This window comes from Sinocyclocheilus grahami, unplaced genomic scaffold, assembly GCF_001515645.1.
Source record: "Sinocyclocheilus grahami isolate Dianchi unplaced genomic scaffold, SAMN03320097.WGS_v1.1 scaffold178.1, whole genome shotgun sequence".
Lineage (NCBI taxonomy): Eukaryota > Metazoa > Chordata > Actinopteri > Cypriniformes > Cyprinidae > Sinocyclocheilus > Sinocyclocheilus grahami.
This window is the reverse complement of record NW_015505357.1, coordinates 2,104,322-2,120,783: the sequence shown is the minus strand read 5'-3', so window position 1 is coordinate 2,120,783 and position 16,462 is coordinate 2,104,322. Positions and strand designations below refer to the sequence as shown.

Here is a 16,462-nt window from a genome sequence, read left to right as displayed (position 1 = left end):
CTAATGTTCACACTTCAGCCCGTGTGACAACTTCCCCCATCATAACTAACCCTAGAGCCAGTTCTAGTGCTGTCAAATGATTAATCACATCCAAAATAAACGTTTTTGTTTACATAATATATGTATGTGTACGGTGTATATTTATAATGTATATATAAATACACACACATACAATATATATTTTGAAAATATTTACATGTATATACATTTATATTCTTATATTTTATATTAGGCCTATATAAAAATATATTTAATATATAAACAACATATTTTTCTTAAATATATACATGCATGTGTTTGTATTTACATATACATAATAAATATACACAGTATACACACGTATATTATGTAAATAAAAACTAATTTTGGATGCGATTAATCGCGATCAATCGTTTGACAGCACTAATATAAACACATCCACGCTACAATTGTCTCTTCAGAACTAGTCTGACCAAGTATTCCAGTTAACAAAAGGCTATATGTGTCCCTGGACCACAAAACCAGTCATAATTAGCACTGGAATATATGTAGAAATAGCCAACAATACATTGCATTTCCTACCGTAAATGTATTAAACCTTACATTTTGATTAGGTAATAGGCCTATCCATTGCTAAGAACTTGGACAACTTTAAAGGCGATTTTCTAAAAAAAAAAAAAAAAAAACTTTTCAACAGATTTTAAAATAGTTGTCGGCCAAATATTGTCCTATATCCTAACAAACATCCATCAAAGGAAAGCTTATTTGTGCAGCTTTCAGATTATGTATAAATCTCAGTTTCAAAAAATGTACCCTTATGACTGTTTTTTTGGAACAGGGTAACATATGATTTTACAATTTTAATGTAAACAATCACCTGCGGCTAATCCATGCGGATGCTGGTTGCAGTGGTTAGTGTAGTAGGCGGGAGCGGGAGCGAGGGGCGGCGCCTCGGCTGGATCGGTGAGAAGGCGGTGGCACGTCTGACAGCGAGCAGCAGGTTTTAATGGCATTCGGAGGCTGGAGATCACACGCACACAGGAATGCAGCGTGCAGGTCCGGTTGTCCTTAAACAGGGATTGTCAAATCCTTACTGGACATGTAGATTTCGACATGTGCTGCTGCAACAGATGATCTTTAAGTAAAATAATTTTTCATATATCGGACCTGGCTGAAACATGCATCTTTTTCGGAGCTATAATTACCAAGTCTTTCCAGATCGGTGTACCAGTAAGGCAACACCTCAGATTCGAGGAATCAGCTGGGTAAGTGGGCAGAAATAAATTCTTTAAAAAAAAGTCGAATTGTTATTTGTCAAGAACGAAAGAGAAACTTCTATAATCTGGTTATTCCATGAAATGGGAGCTTGTTTGAAAAGGTAATGCTCTTTTTTTGTTTTTTTAAAGTATCTTTCTTCATTCAAAGAATGTTTTAAGTGTTAATAAATTACATTCTGCAATCTCAAGTTAAATAAACTTGCTTTGAAGTGTGCTTAAAAATCCCATCTTCATGGAAAAATATGGCAAAATTAAAAAATACCTGTTTAATGATAAGACATTAAATGTTGGTGTCTGCTGTTTATTGGCACCCTTTTCTTGGAATAACCCAAACAATATTTCCATTCTGAATACATGCAGGTACAGTTATCTCAGAACAACCTATTGACTCTGTATAGCTAATGAAGTGTGTTTGTGTGTGTGTGTCAGTCAGGATATGTGTGAAGGGAAGATGGCATTGAAACCAATGCCAAATGATGTGAAGCCGGAGGCTAAGACACTTAACCAAAGCCCCTCAGACATTGAACATGACCTCAAACAGTCAGGGAGAGCAGAGCTTACTATTGTTGTTGTATATGATTTTGTGTTTACATGTTGTTAAAGGGTTAATCAAGGATGAGTTATTTATAGCGTATTGTTCATTGTCCATCTTAAGGTTTGTTCCCTTACAGTTTGGAAAAGAATGTGCACAGGAAGACCCACACCAGTGTAGACCATAGTGAACTTGAGTGAACTACAGAGTAAATCTCATATAATGAGCATTTTTACCAAAGCGAAGGATCTCAATTCAAAAAGAGACTGACTGATCTCTTTAGATTACATTCTTTTCGGTTGGTTTTGGTCATGTGACTTTCATATCAATATCAAAAAGAAAACAAAATACTCATAAACACGGGATGAGGAAACATATGGACACTGTGTAAACCTTAATGGTGCTTTCCCACCTTCATATTACACTGAACATTGATTAACCTGCACGTTTACTCCCATACTTATCCATGTCTTCAAATACACAAGGTAAACAGTTTGTCCAATTAGGACATGTAGTTTCTGCACTGCTGACTATTAGATGTTATGGAGTGGTGGTCTTTTATATATCAAGATACTGGACCCCCTTTTCCTCTTCTACATTCCAGCAATAAGGGTTGTGTCTCAGGATGAAACACCTCATGTTGCCTGAGGACCCCCTGAGAAAGAGATAAAGAGCCCTAGTTAAAAAGATATCCATGTGTTGTGTCAATGTGCCACTGTCTGCACTCTTATCAGGGTTGACTTTAATCTGTTATCTGTAATCTGTATTTTCTGGAGGTTTGTTCCACCTGAAATTATGTATATTTTGTCAGAATACGGTACAAAACCAAACTTTAGACTGAGACATTTGTCTTAAAGGAAATAGTTTACATGAAAGTTTGCTTAAAGTTTACTCACCCTCAGGCCATCCAAGATGTAAATGAGTTTGTTTCTTCATCAGCACGGATTTTGAGAAATTTAGCATTATATCACTTGCTCACCAGTGAATCCTCTACAGTGAATGGGTGCCGTCAAAATGAGAGTCCAAACAGCTGATAAAAACATCACAATAATCCACACAACTCCAAAAAAATCCATAATTAAAACTTTTTTTTTTTACTTCAAACAAACCATTGCTTCCAGCTAAAATATGAGTCCTCTATTCATAATGCTGGTTTATCCAGTGAAAAGGGCATCTTGTCTGAATCGGGAGAGATGTCTGCACAGATCAAGCACAGTTTATAAGCATAGGCAGTACAAAACAAATCAAATTTTCATTTTTGGTTGAACTATTTCTTTAAGACTGTCCTGCATTAGTCACACTGTAATACATTTGTGTCCACCACATAAGTGGGATTCCCATAAGAGTTTCTAAGATAAATGGCAAGTCATCTTTAATTTATTTATAATTTTTTTTTACTGCCATGAAGCTTGAGATGCAGCCATTTACATTTAGAACTACATCTTACTAAATACCGAATAATGTAAATCCAATTTAACAGCGTCTATCTATCTATCTATCTATCTATCTATCTATCTATCTATCTATCTATCTATCTATCTATCTATCTATCTATCTATCAGCAATTATATGACTAATTTGGACACTCGATAAAGTAAAGGAATAAAGACACCCGTCAATAGCATTTCACAATCATGTGATTTCAAATACTTCCCAGCACCTTCATCAGACTTACAGTCAATATCCCTGTGTAATTTCCCTTCTTGTACTGGAACATGTGATCCAGCCAGCTGTAGTTTCACTCTACACAGTTTACTCAGTCAACAGAGCCACAGGGTGGATAGATCTCCATGCTGGCCAACCTTATACTAAGTCTAATCAGGCATGAGGATGCAGTGAACCTGATCACCTGAGAATCATCCAACCATTTTTACTGTCCATTGCTGCTGCTGTTGAAAGGAAACCAAGCAGGGAAAATGCGGAGAAAAAAAAAACCTATCAGCTTATCCTTATAAGATCTTCGCGAGAAACGATACATTAGTCTTAAATGTTTGCACTGTTGACTGGCTGATGCGTTTTCTGTGGGCGTCTGCTGCATTAACTCCCTAGGTGGTGTGGTGTGGTGTAGCGGTTATAGGAATAGTAAAATTCTGTCAGGATTTACTCACCCGCATGTTGTTGCAAACCCATATGACTTGCTTTCTTCTGTGGAACACAAAAGGAGATGTTTAGCTCATAGTGGTGTCATTTAACAGAATGCCAGGTTAGGTTATGAACGACATTAGAGTGACTAAATTATGACAGAACTATCCTGAAAGGAGCGAGAAAGGAGAAAGCCTTAAGTATTATTATAATAACCATGAGCCATTGTAATTGTAAGGGACTGTTCACACAGGTTAAAAACGAAAGATTACTTTTCACAAAACCTATAAAGATACAGATGCAAGCCCATAAATAGCAGCTTCACAGCATTAGTCAGCTGATGCTGAGTAACACCTGCCATGGGAACAGAGTCTGGCAATGCCTCATAAAAACGGAGTTATGGACTCTCCGCCATATGGGCAGAGGGGAATCAGGTGGAATTCGGGCGGATGAAGACTGTGGAGAGTTTCTCTTTGTCAGAAGGTTAGAAAACTATGCTGGCAGCATCTCAACTGGTAGCTCAAGTCCTTAATGATTCAAGTTGGTTCACTTGGTCATCATGGTAACGCTCCCCTGCAGCTATTTTCTAGTCATGCAAGTACAGCTCCCGAGAGAAAGCCTGAAGCTTGCAGTAACATTTCAAAACAAATGTATCATACATTCTCCCTCTAACTCAAATAAGGCTAAAAAATGTGTCATGGAAAATCTGGAAATGTAAGGAAATTTTGTTCTCTAGGCCTGAAAAAGTTTAAATTAAAAAATCTAAATATTAAAAGTGATGAAAATTTCTAATGTACATTTTCTTCTCTAAAATATCCAATCTGCTACTGCAATACTGCTTTTGAGCAGAGTAAAACTTGCTCTCAATCTGAATCTGTGAATTGATTCAGGTTCTTGAATCAAAGAATTGGTCAAACTGGCTCAGTCTGGTTCAGAGTGATTCATTTAAAAAAAAAATTTTTTATGTAATTGCATTGGTCATTAACTGATATGATTAGGTTCTTTTCAAATATGGCATGGGCATGACCAGAGTTAAATATATTGACTAGAGATTATTTTTCTATAAAATACTGAACAAATGCAATTGCACTTTTGGGTGACAGTATGCAGAATGGATTTAAGCATGATAAAATGTTTTAATACATTTTAAAATATTTGATACACTCTTAAAAATAAAGGTCCTTTATTAGAATCTATAGTTCCATGAAGAATCTTTAAGTTCCATGGAATCCATTGCAAAAAAAGGTGCTATATAGTGGAAAAGGGTTCTTTAAAATTTCTTTACACTAAAAAAATTATGAAACAAAGTCTTTTAAGAACTGTTCGCTGAAAGGTTACTTTGGATATCCAAAATGGTATTTCTATGGCACTTCGAAAAACCCTTTTGGAAACTTTATTTTTTTTAAATGTTATTTCTTGACCAACATATTTAATAAACTTACATGGAAGCTGTGTATTGCATTGTGAGTGACAGGAATTCCAATTTTTTAGCACAGATTCTGTGTGGGCCTGGGTGTCCACCTGTACCATGAAATACAATATGATGAATTATATTTGATATTACCCAGAGATTCCTCTATAGGTCAGTTCATTGCAGAATCAACAACTAAAAAGCATTTGGGCATCTAAATCACCGGTGGTTAACAGCTTACCAATAAATATTTAAACAAAGTTCATCCATTATTCTGTCTTCAATCTCATTGATGCTCTGATTTTTATGATGTAGAGGAGAGAGAAGCCTTTCTTGGCCCTTGATTGCAGACAGAGATCAGAGCTGCTGGCAATTGTTGTTAGTTAATGGCTGAACAGAGAACCAAAACCTTGAGTGCCTCTTGAGCAGGAATCCAATCAGATATGCATGCTTACAACCTGGTCATTCTCAAGTATGTGGTCCAGTTCAGCTGCTTGAAATCACTCGAATGCTTCCTCTCTTCTAGTGCTATTTCAATTTTCAACAACATAATGAGCATTAAAGGAACAGGTCTCTCAAAAATGAAAATTCTGTCATTGTTAGTCTTATATAGCCACATTATGTCATTGTTTATGCAGATAAACTTTTTCAATATGTCTCAAAGTAATTTATTATTTCACAGATAGTACACAGTTCTGCTGAATCGTCGACTTGATTGCACAGATACTATTTAAACTCAACTGAGCTGGACATTGACATCACTGAAAGTATTTAGTTTAATATTAATAATAATAATGTAAAATTGTTTTATTTATTTTTTTTAAATATTTTTTTTATGTATTAAATATTTATTTTACTTGCAAATATTTAATATAACATTTAATTTACTTTAATTATGTTTAATATTTTCACAAAAGGAAATTAGTCATATTTATCACTGTCTTCTGTAAAATAATGGCCAGACCCATGGAAGCCCATTTCTGCCATGGAATTTTAAAAAATGTAAATGGTAATTGCGACTTTTTTTTCTGACAATTCTGACTTTTTTTCACAATTCTGATCATTTCATAAGCTCAAAATTGTGAGATAAAAAAAATTTATTCTGAGGAAAAAAGGCGAGTTTATATCTCACAATTTTCTGCTCAGAATAAACTCACAATGCAAGTTAACACCTTGGAAAATTTGACTTTTTTTCTTAGAACTGCAAGAAAAATATCAGAATTGTAAGATATACTGAATTGGGAAAGAAAAAGGTGAATTGTGAGATTTAAAAAAAAATCAATCAGTCAAGCAAACTGTATTGCAAAAACAAAGGATAAACCTCTTAGTCTTAACGACAGTCTCTGTCCCTCCTCCACCACGCAAGCTTACAGAGCCAAACATTCCTCTTAAATTCTTTGTGAATCTTAATTACATTATGGCAGTTCATTAGTCTTTGCTGAGAGGGAGGCAGGTGGCAAAGATCATGTGCAGTGCTAGTGTCAAATACCACACACAGCAGCATTAGTCTGGCATGTCTTCTGTCATTCTTTAGCCCTCGGTGCCTTTGTTGTAACGTGTTTTAATACTTTTGATGCTGTACATGGACAGAATGGCATTTTGCCAGTCGCAGATTGATTGTATAATCTCTATAATACTATAAAACTAGATTTAGTGATTGGTTCTTGCCTATAGGCCACCACAGTGCTAGAGCAGGAACTCCGCTGCAGTCTCAATTCTTATCATTAAACTCTTTCTCTCTCTGTTTTTCTCCTCACAGACACCTCTGCCAGAAGCCGTGGATACACAAGACACCATCAAACAGGTATGAAGGTCTTTGAACAGTGGCCTGGGTTTTGTACATGTTGACAAGCCTTAAAGGGACAGTTCACCCAAAAACGAAATCAATCTAATCATTTACTCACCCTCACGTCATTCCAAATCAGGACTTTTTTCTCCTGTGGAACACAAAAGGAGGATTTTAAAGCAATGTAGTCATTGTTTTTCATGCTTCTACAAAGAATAAAGGCTAAAGCTTCAAAAAGGAGATAAAAGTGCAATAAAATCAGCTACAATGAAATCTTGTGAAGTCAAACAATAAATTTGTGAAGATGAGACCAAAATTTGAGCCATACGAACCTATTAAATGAGGCTTTTGCATGCTAACTTACACAGATGAAAGCCATACAGGTTTGGAACGAACACATGAGACTAAATAAATGATAAAGGAATTAGACTTTTTAGGTGAACTACCTCTTTAAATGAGTTCCAGTATAACTCTTCATAGGGATGTGTGGCATCTCTTTAACAGAAAGCATGCTTTTATCTTTACACCTCTGACTGCTATGTGGTTATAATATCATGCGCACAGAGATTATAAAGGTGGCGCTCTGTATAATATTGTTAAGGACATAAAAGGGCTGATGATATTCTAAATATGGCTCAAAACACAACGTGAAAAATATTATTACTCCCCTTGTGGGACGGGTAAGGTCACAATAAACCGATAAAACAGATTCATTTTAAACACATTTTGTTGTTGTTTTTGACAAACAACCATAATTACTCATCATAATGTTCAAAACACAGGTCTTTCATTCCATCTGAGTGTCATTTCAAGTGGATTGCAAATGCAATGTCTGTGTTTTGATCATGAATTTGTGATGTTTTGTGCAATTGTATTGCATACTGTACATAATGGTTCGTTTTCTAAAAGTGAAGTAGTAGGATTGCATACACATTTCACCGCTCTTTCGCAGATATTTCCACAGGCGGTTCTAGCGTTGCAGTGTCAACTCTCTCTGCTCATATAATACATGTCCCTTCAGTATCATGTGAGCCCCTGAGGGAGGAAGCCACTGTAAATATGTTGTTGTACTGGCTCTCAAATGTACAGTGTATCTTCAAAATCTTGTTAAACTAGGTCAGTAGCTCTGTATCAGCATCATGTAGGTACCAGTGTTGTCTTAAGATGTTCCCCTAAAATTTCATGGGAACTATTTAGAAACAAATGAGTTTACCTACAGTAAAAGTAGCAGCTCAGATCATTAAATCTGCAAATCTGAGCACATTTTGAGAATTTAAGAGGCTAAACCCCCCTTATGCTCCACCTAAACCCCACCTTAGTTCGTTCATCCTTATCTATCATTCCTCAAAGCATTGTCAATGATAACTAATAATTATTCGCAGCTGAACATGCATAGCAATTGTTTCTGCTTATCTAATGAATGAGCCTGTTTTGTGCCTTAAAAGAATACTCTAATCACCATAAATACCTATTTCCTTTGCACACACCTTTCAGTTCTTTTCTTATGCGATTCTGCATTGACCACAAGGGGAGGGGGAGGGGGGGGGGATGAAAAACCTGAGAAAATGCAGCTGAAATGCTTTTTGTTTTTCAGTCAATAGTTTTAAGCAGACATCTGGGCTTGCACGTTTGAGTATGGCCATTGCCTGATGGGAGTAAAGGCAATATTGCCAAGGATTTAAATGTGGTTTATCAGAGCTCTGGAAGGACGTTTCATCTGTGGAATGCTCTCAGCTTCTGGAGTGTTTTTTTTGTGGGCACAGTGATTCCTGGAGTGTGTTCCTTTGAGCAGAAAGAGAACAAGGAAAGCTGTTTTCATCAAGCTCTTTTATGTTATTACTGGTGTTTTTAAGGCAAGCATCACTATTATTATTATAACTCCTACTTAGGGCAATAAGTAGTGTTTTCTAACTAAGGGTATTCTGAAACCCTAACCTTGGCAGAAAATATAAGAATTATATTAAATGTATATTATATATATACTATTATAGTTTATATTTTGAATGAGATTTTATTTTTAAATGTTCAGTTTTCATTTGTTACATTTTTAGTAATTCTGTTACTCCGTTCTCTGCTTTTGTCTTTTTTAATATTACTATTTTGGTTGCATTTATATCATTTTTTTTAAGTTTAGTTTTTTTTTTATTAGAAATGGTAGTGCTTATATTAATAAATATGTATATTTTTTTCAGCTTTACTTCAGTTTACAAAATGTATTTTTTTTAAATCAAAAATAGTATTTAATACTTTAGTTAACAATAATATCCTTGATAAGTTCATAACCATAATGCGTCCTGAGTGGCTCCGGTGTTTCTGATATGATGATTCCTGCCCACCTCTATTGTGAGCTCGCTATGTATTGTACAGAACGAAGCCTTTCCCTCGGCTCACCAAGGTCACACCATCACGACTGCCTCCGCTGTTACCGTCGCCCACAGATGGAAAACACAGCCTGTTTCCTCCCCACACAACAGAGGAGGACGGGTCTGTGCTGCTGCTACTTCAAAACCCAATGCATGTGGGTGACTAACACTTGTAGACAAAGGAAGCACAACCACATCCCCGACAAGTCTCTATAGTTGAGGTATTGTGTTAGAAGCTTGCAAAGCTCAGTAGGGTGAGGCTCTGTTGTTTTGTTGAGCAGCTATTCATATTCAAACAGGGATGAACAATAAGGATGTTTTTCAGTAGTTCAGGAGGTGTACAGTAGTGACCACACCACAAAAAAGTTTTTGTTTTATACATATTTGATCACATTATATATATATATATATATATATATATATATATATATTATTAATATTATCAAACTAAGTGTTCTTATAATTAAAATAATTAATTAATTCAAATTATTTAAATATTTTATAAATATAACCTAATGAATTACAAATGCAAATCATTCTTACAATTTTGGCAAAACCTAATTTATCTATTTTATAGCCAACTATATCCCTGAACTAAAAGTTTATAATCACATACCTATATTGTACAGTAAGTGCTACCCTGCTGCCTCTACATTGTGTGTATAGTAATCTGACCTACACTTGAACAATACCACCCTTTCCCTCTGAACAAACCCTTAGTCATGTGGAGAGACATCACATAACCCGTGTTCTATGACCTGGTAGTTTGGTTGGAGCTCTCCTGGGATCCTTAAGACATACCTGAGAGAATCCGAAAAACAAGTATATATGTAAATATAGCACAAGCACATTGTTTTAAGTCAACAATTTAACAAAAAGAATTGCAAAGTGAAATAACAGATACATTCAAATTTAAGACTCATATGACACTTTCAGGTTTTCAAACATGAGTGGAGCATGTCCAAAGTTAACATGATGAACATATATATTACCATTCAAAAGTTTTATTTTTAAAGAAATGAATACTTTTATTTAGCAAGAATGCATTAAATTATATATTGTAACAAAAGGTTTATAATAAATGCTGTTTTTTAACTTTCTATTTATTACAGAAAAACATAACAACAACAAAGTAAAACTCATAATCCTAAAAAAAAATGTATTATGATTTCCACAAAAATATTAAGCAGGACAATGAAAATACAACTAAATAAGCACAACACAATTTCTTAAGCACCAAATCAGCATTTTAGAATGTTTTCTGTAGTAATGGCTGCTGAAAATTCAGCTTTGTCATCACAGGAATACATTAAATTTATATTTAGATATTAAAATAGAAAATTATTTGAAATTACAATAACATTTTACAATATTACTGTTTTACAGTATTTTGGTAACATTTTAGTATAGGTATCAATTCTCACTAGTTAGTATGCCTATTATTAATATCTTTATTTGACCCTCTAACTCTAGCATTCTCTATTATAATTCTATTCTTAAAAAAACTTGCCCCTTTTAAACTTGCACGCTTCATTTAATAACTGCTTGTTTTCTTGAAAAAAAAAACACTAGCTTGTTCTATTCTTTTTCTATTCTATCTGTTTTCTTTTTATTTATTATATAATAAAAATAATAATAATAATAAAGCCTTGCAACGTGTATAACGTTAGGCTAACTGAGACTTGTCATAGCACTTGCATATTGCTTTTTTGTTGATTTTGATTTCTTCCATTGTCCCCATTTGTAAGTCGCTTTTGATAAAAGCATCTGCTAAATGACTAAATGTAAATGTAATATATTGGCTGTTTATTAGTGCTTATAAAGCATACATTTTGCATGCTTCTAAATCATTAATCCTACCCAATACCTAAACTTAACAACTACCTTACTATTAATAAGCAGCAAATTAAGAGTTTGTTGAGGCAAAAGTTAATGGTTTGTTAATAACAAGAAATGGACCTTAAAATAAAGTGTGACCAGTATTTTTAATCAAATAAATGCAGCCTTCGTAAGCATAATTCAAAATCATTCAAAAAAATCTTAGGACCCCAAATGGTTTTAGGACCTTTAAAAGGTAGTGTATCCATTAAAATGACCAAAGACATTTTCAAAGCTTTTACAAACAACATTAATATGTGAGTTAAATGATACAGTGGATATTTGGATAAAATGGAGAATGAGCAGCCATGCTTCTTGTTGTCACAGGTATCCTATGATACATCTAATCCCAAGTGTTCAGGAGAGTTGTCAAAGTCAGTGATCCACAGTGAAGTAATTATTCCCCAGGAGACTGCAGAATGCTGGGAATAGGCTGCCAGCTACTGTTCCCATCTATACCCTCATCTCCAGGGACAGAATCACGAAGCAGAGATGACAAGGGAGAGATTTACATGCTCAGGGTCTGCAGACACAGTGTCTGGGCTCAAGCTGTGTAAAGTGAGCTAGATGGAGAGTTCTGCAGCGTGTAAGTCTCGGAGGATACAGGCTAGATGTAGATTGACCACATTTACTAAGACTGTGCTGCAGTTGGCTAAACTACTTAGATACTAATTACCAAATGAGTTACATTAACAGGCATTATAAGAACTGTAACTCTGAAATTGCCCCGGGATAATTTGGACTGGAGACTAAGCACATGTTCTGTACAGAACTGTCCTTGTGCAGCGTTTAATGCAGTGGTCCTGTGAGAACAGCACTGTAGATGTGGCCTTCCTTCGAACTGAAAAGACGGGTCAGCCAATCCCTCATGGGTCAGAAGCCAATTACATCACCGTGACTGACCGACCAGGCCAGGGGCCTCCAAGAAAGAGCACACACCACCGCCCTCAGCAACAACCACAACAAATAAAGTGTGAGAAATGCAGGCAATTCAAGTTCAAGACCTCATCCTGGGACAAACTGTTCTGCGGAGGAACAGAACAAACAAATGAAGGTTCAGATTTTCCGTAAAAAAAATCACAAGACTAAAGAATGAGACAGCTAGGGTGGAGCAGAAGCATGTGTCCTAATCCACATATTATCTATCCCAAATAGTATGCAGTATTGCAATATGTGTGTTTTAATAGGAAACTGAACATTTTGTTTGAATTTCCTGCAGATTTGACTGAAGTGCTCATGCTTTTTGGGCTAATACTGCCCACAAAAAGTTTGTTTTATATATAATAAGACTGTTCTCTTTTGATTGTGCGTAAAAATTTAACTACAAATCAGAAGGTAATGAATTTAGCTAGATGTAAACACAAGCCAACTCTATCAGACAAGACGGGTGGTGGGGTCATGGCACCATTTTATACTAGTATACAACTATATACCTTTCATACTGCCATATACTGTCTTATGGTACATGAAAAATACCCTACTGTTCAAAAGTTTGGTGTCCATAACTTGACATCTTTTTATGTATACTTTTATTCAGCAAGGATGCATTAAATTGATCAAAAGTAACAGACTTTGTTACAATTTAAAAAATTCTGTTCTTTTAGACTATCTATTCATCAAAGAAATAAAAATGAATCCCGAAATATACTGTTCTCTTTTGATTGTGCGTAAAAATTTAACTACAAATCAGAAGGTAATGAATTTAGCTAGATGTAAACACAAGCCAACTCTATCAGACAAGACGGGTGGTGGGGTCATGGCACCATTTTATACTAGTATACAACTATATACCTTTCATACTGCCATATACTGTCTTATGGTACATGAAAAATACCCTACTGTTCAAAAGTTTGGTGTCCATAACTTGTGACATCTTTTTATGTATACTTTTATTCAGCAAGGAAGCATTAAATTGATCAAAAGTAACAGACTTTGTTACAATTTAAAAAATTCTGTTCTTTTAGACTATCTATTCATCAAAGAAATAAAAATGAATCACCGAAATATTAAGCAGCTCGACTGTTTTCAACATTGATAAGAAATGTTTCTTAAGCATCAAATCAGCATATAAGAATGATTTCTGAAGGATCATGTGACACTGAAGACTGGAGTAATGGCTGCTGAAAATTCAGTTTTGTTCTCAAAGAATTAAATTACATTTACAATACATTAAAACAGAAATAAGTTATTTGAAATTGTAATTTATTTCACAATATTACTGTTACTAATGTTATTTTTGATCAAATAAATGCAGCCTTTATGATACTTCTTTCAAAAACATGAAAACAATTTTACCAAAAAGTTTTGAATGGTAGTGCATGTACTTTTGATTTTGACCAATAAGCAACCACCTAGTTATAGGCTAAAAAAAACCACACGCAAAACACCTTAGCAATCACATAGCAATGCCCCGACAACCGCTCACAACACCCTAGCATTATGACAGCAAGTTTTGTGACAGCACCACTCTCTTTTTTTATCAGTAAATGCACAAATAGTTATCAGTTTTACTTGGGTTGCTGTGCTGTTACAGCCTCATGCAACAGCTCGAGGAGTTTGGCTTTGAACTTGCAGCTTTTGATGTTCTGAAGCATAAATGTAAAAATGAGGTGTATTTTGGTGTGTGTGTTCTCTACTAAAACCACTTGAATCACTTACAGAGTGTCGTCAGTAAACAACAACAAAAAAAACACCATATGTTATATTTTTACCAGCTATAACTAGCAAGCCTCCTTTCGTTAGTGCAAACCAGCACTAAAACCAGCTTTCAACTTGATGCCGGTCTAAGTGGGCCATTCTTCTAAAACTAGCTTTTAATGCAATGCTTGCCATCCCAACTTGTCCATATCCTCCTATGTTTGCCTACACTTCAACGGAGGTTGTTTTTTTACAGTGTGTCAATGCGACAAACCAGTTTCATCACCATGTGATCAGTGAGCTGGTCTTGGCAGGCGTGCAGAAAAAAAAACGAAGGCTGCGTAGCAACAACGGTGGCATGCTTCAGTAGTTCAATAAACTCTAGCCTCAATCAATGAGGTCGAGTTCTTACACTCCAGTCTTCTCAGTCTGTTTGGGAGCTAGAGCGGGACGTGCCGTCTGCGGGGGGTCCAACAGAATGAAGGGTGGGATAAGAGGAGACGTGGAATGAAAACAGAAGTCTTGGAAGGGAGGGATGGATGAAAACAGAGCAAGTTGATAGAAGGAAAACAGACGAGCGGAGAAACAGCTTCCATACGGGGGAGGAGTGTGAACGTTAGCGATCTTCAGTTTGGTAAATTGAACTCGGCGGGATGGTGTTGGAAAAAATGTTGCAGGTTCTCACCCTGCACTCACCTGTTCAGTAAAACACCAACTCACTGCGTTTCTATATGGCTGATATGGTTGTAAAGGAAATTTTGTGTATGACTGTGAACACAATAGTAAACATTTCCAGTCTTGCTTTGGAAATGAACAAGCTTTCATCCGATTCAAAACAACATGAAACAGCAATTGCGATGCATTTAATTTGCATAATGTGGTGTATTCAGTGGAAAATAATTAGGGTGGGATATATCTGTTGATGAGACCATTTAGGTGACAGGGTTAATATTACTAGTCACTTTCCAGAACATTTTCCTTCACCGTTCCTTGCTGGTGGAATGCCAAATCCCAAACAATATGCAAGAGACAGCTATAAACTAATTTCTTCATTGCATCCTACTTAAAAAAATAAATAAATAAATTTCCTCAATCCCTCCCTGTTCTAGCTAATACTATTCTAAACAATGTCTGAAACTTTGTATTATCAGCACTTTTTGTCTTTATTTGCCTCTTTATGATGAATCGCTTACTGTATTCCTCATTTGTAAGTCGCTTTGGATAAAAGCACCGGCTAAATGAATAAATGTCAAATGTAAATGTGGTTCATATAAATATAAAGTCATTCAGAAAGTAATTAAGAACGTAAATTGTGCCAGTTTCCATTTCAAATTGTCGTAAAATAGTATTCAAAAGTCAGTCAACACATTTTCTGAAACTTTTTAAAACATTCAGGAAGTCATTAAGAAGAATTGGTGTCAATTTTAATTTCCTGTCATATTTAAACAGACATTACAAAAGAACGGCGTAATTAGTACAAAATGAAAAAATAATGACAATAAGAATGTTCATTACCTTTTTTTCTATTTCTCTCCATCAGTTTTTATCCGATCGGATCCTAAAGGCTGCACGGGTGGTTTACAGCACTCTGATGGAGCGTAACCCAGGCCTGATAAGAGACAGAAAACACCATCTTAAGACCTACAGGTGAATCTTTCACTCCGTCTGTCACGTGCTTGTGCAAAGCGTGTTATATTTCTGACTGTGATGGAAATGCATCTAATTATTCCCAGGAAGTCATTAAGCATCCTTTGGAGAAACAAATCAACCAACTTACTCATTACTCAACCATAGAGACATGCAGATAAATGTGTAACACTTTTTGACTGGTTTGTCCCACAGACAGTGCTGCAGTGGGAAGGATCTTGTGGATTGGCTAATGAAACTCAATGATTGCTTCCAGTCCCGGAGTCAGGCAGTCGGAATGTGGCAAGTTTTGGTGGACGAGGGCATTCTGAGTCATGGTGAGTGATCATCTATAGATATCAACACAAGATTATTTGCATGCTTTTCCTTTAAACAAGAGTACTATGGTACAGTGATGGTATCAGACTATAATACTATGGCATTTAGATACATATCATGGTGCTGAGGAATTACATCATGGTATTTACTACAATAGTACATGTCCAAAAAATTGTTTTGCCATGGCCAAAAGTACATGCTATTACCATAATATCTGAATTTATTGACTAACTGGCAACCAATGTCTCTGTAAAAATGTGCAGTGAAACAGGAGTTAAACTTCCATGACAAAGACACACAGTTTTACCGCTTCATGGAGGCAGAGTTTGACCTTAATCACACAACTAACGATAAAGACTCCAAAGATGAAGAACTCCAAGAGAGTTTATCGCTCCTGATCCAGATGGGTCCGGATGCTCTTCTGACTATGATACTGCGTAAATGGTAAGACACCAACAACTGTGCCAAAACAGTCTGAAAAATAACAAGCTTAAACACAGTTTATATAGTACTAGCACTTAGCACTGTGCGCTAAAGTCACCAGACGAAGAG

At 35.6% G+C, this 16,462-nt stretch overlaps 1 protein-coding gene across 1 annotated transcript in view; it reads left to right on the top strand.

The window, feature by feature from the left end:
- Window positions 1-16,462, top strand: part of LOC107594040 (rap guanine nucleotide exchange factor 3-like) — a 36,230-nt gene that overhangs the window by 8,964 nt on the left and 10,804 nt on the right. The window contains exons 3-6 of the mRNA XM_016283968.1: window positions 7,041-7,085; window positions 15,486-15,592; window positions 15,788-15,909; window positions 16,174-16,354. Coding sequence (XP_016139454.1) covers window positions 7,041-7,085; window positions 15,486-15,592; window positions 15,788-15,909; window positions 16,174-16,354 — 455 coding nt within the window. The remainder of the gene's footprint in view (window positions 1-7,040; window positions 7,086-15,485; window positions 15,593-15,787; window positions 15,910-16,173; window positions 16,355-16,462) is intronic.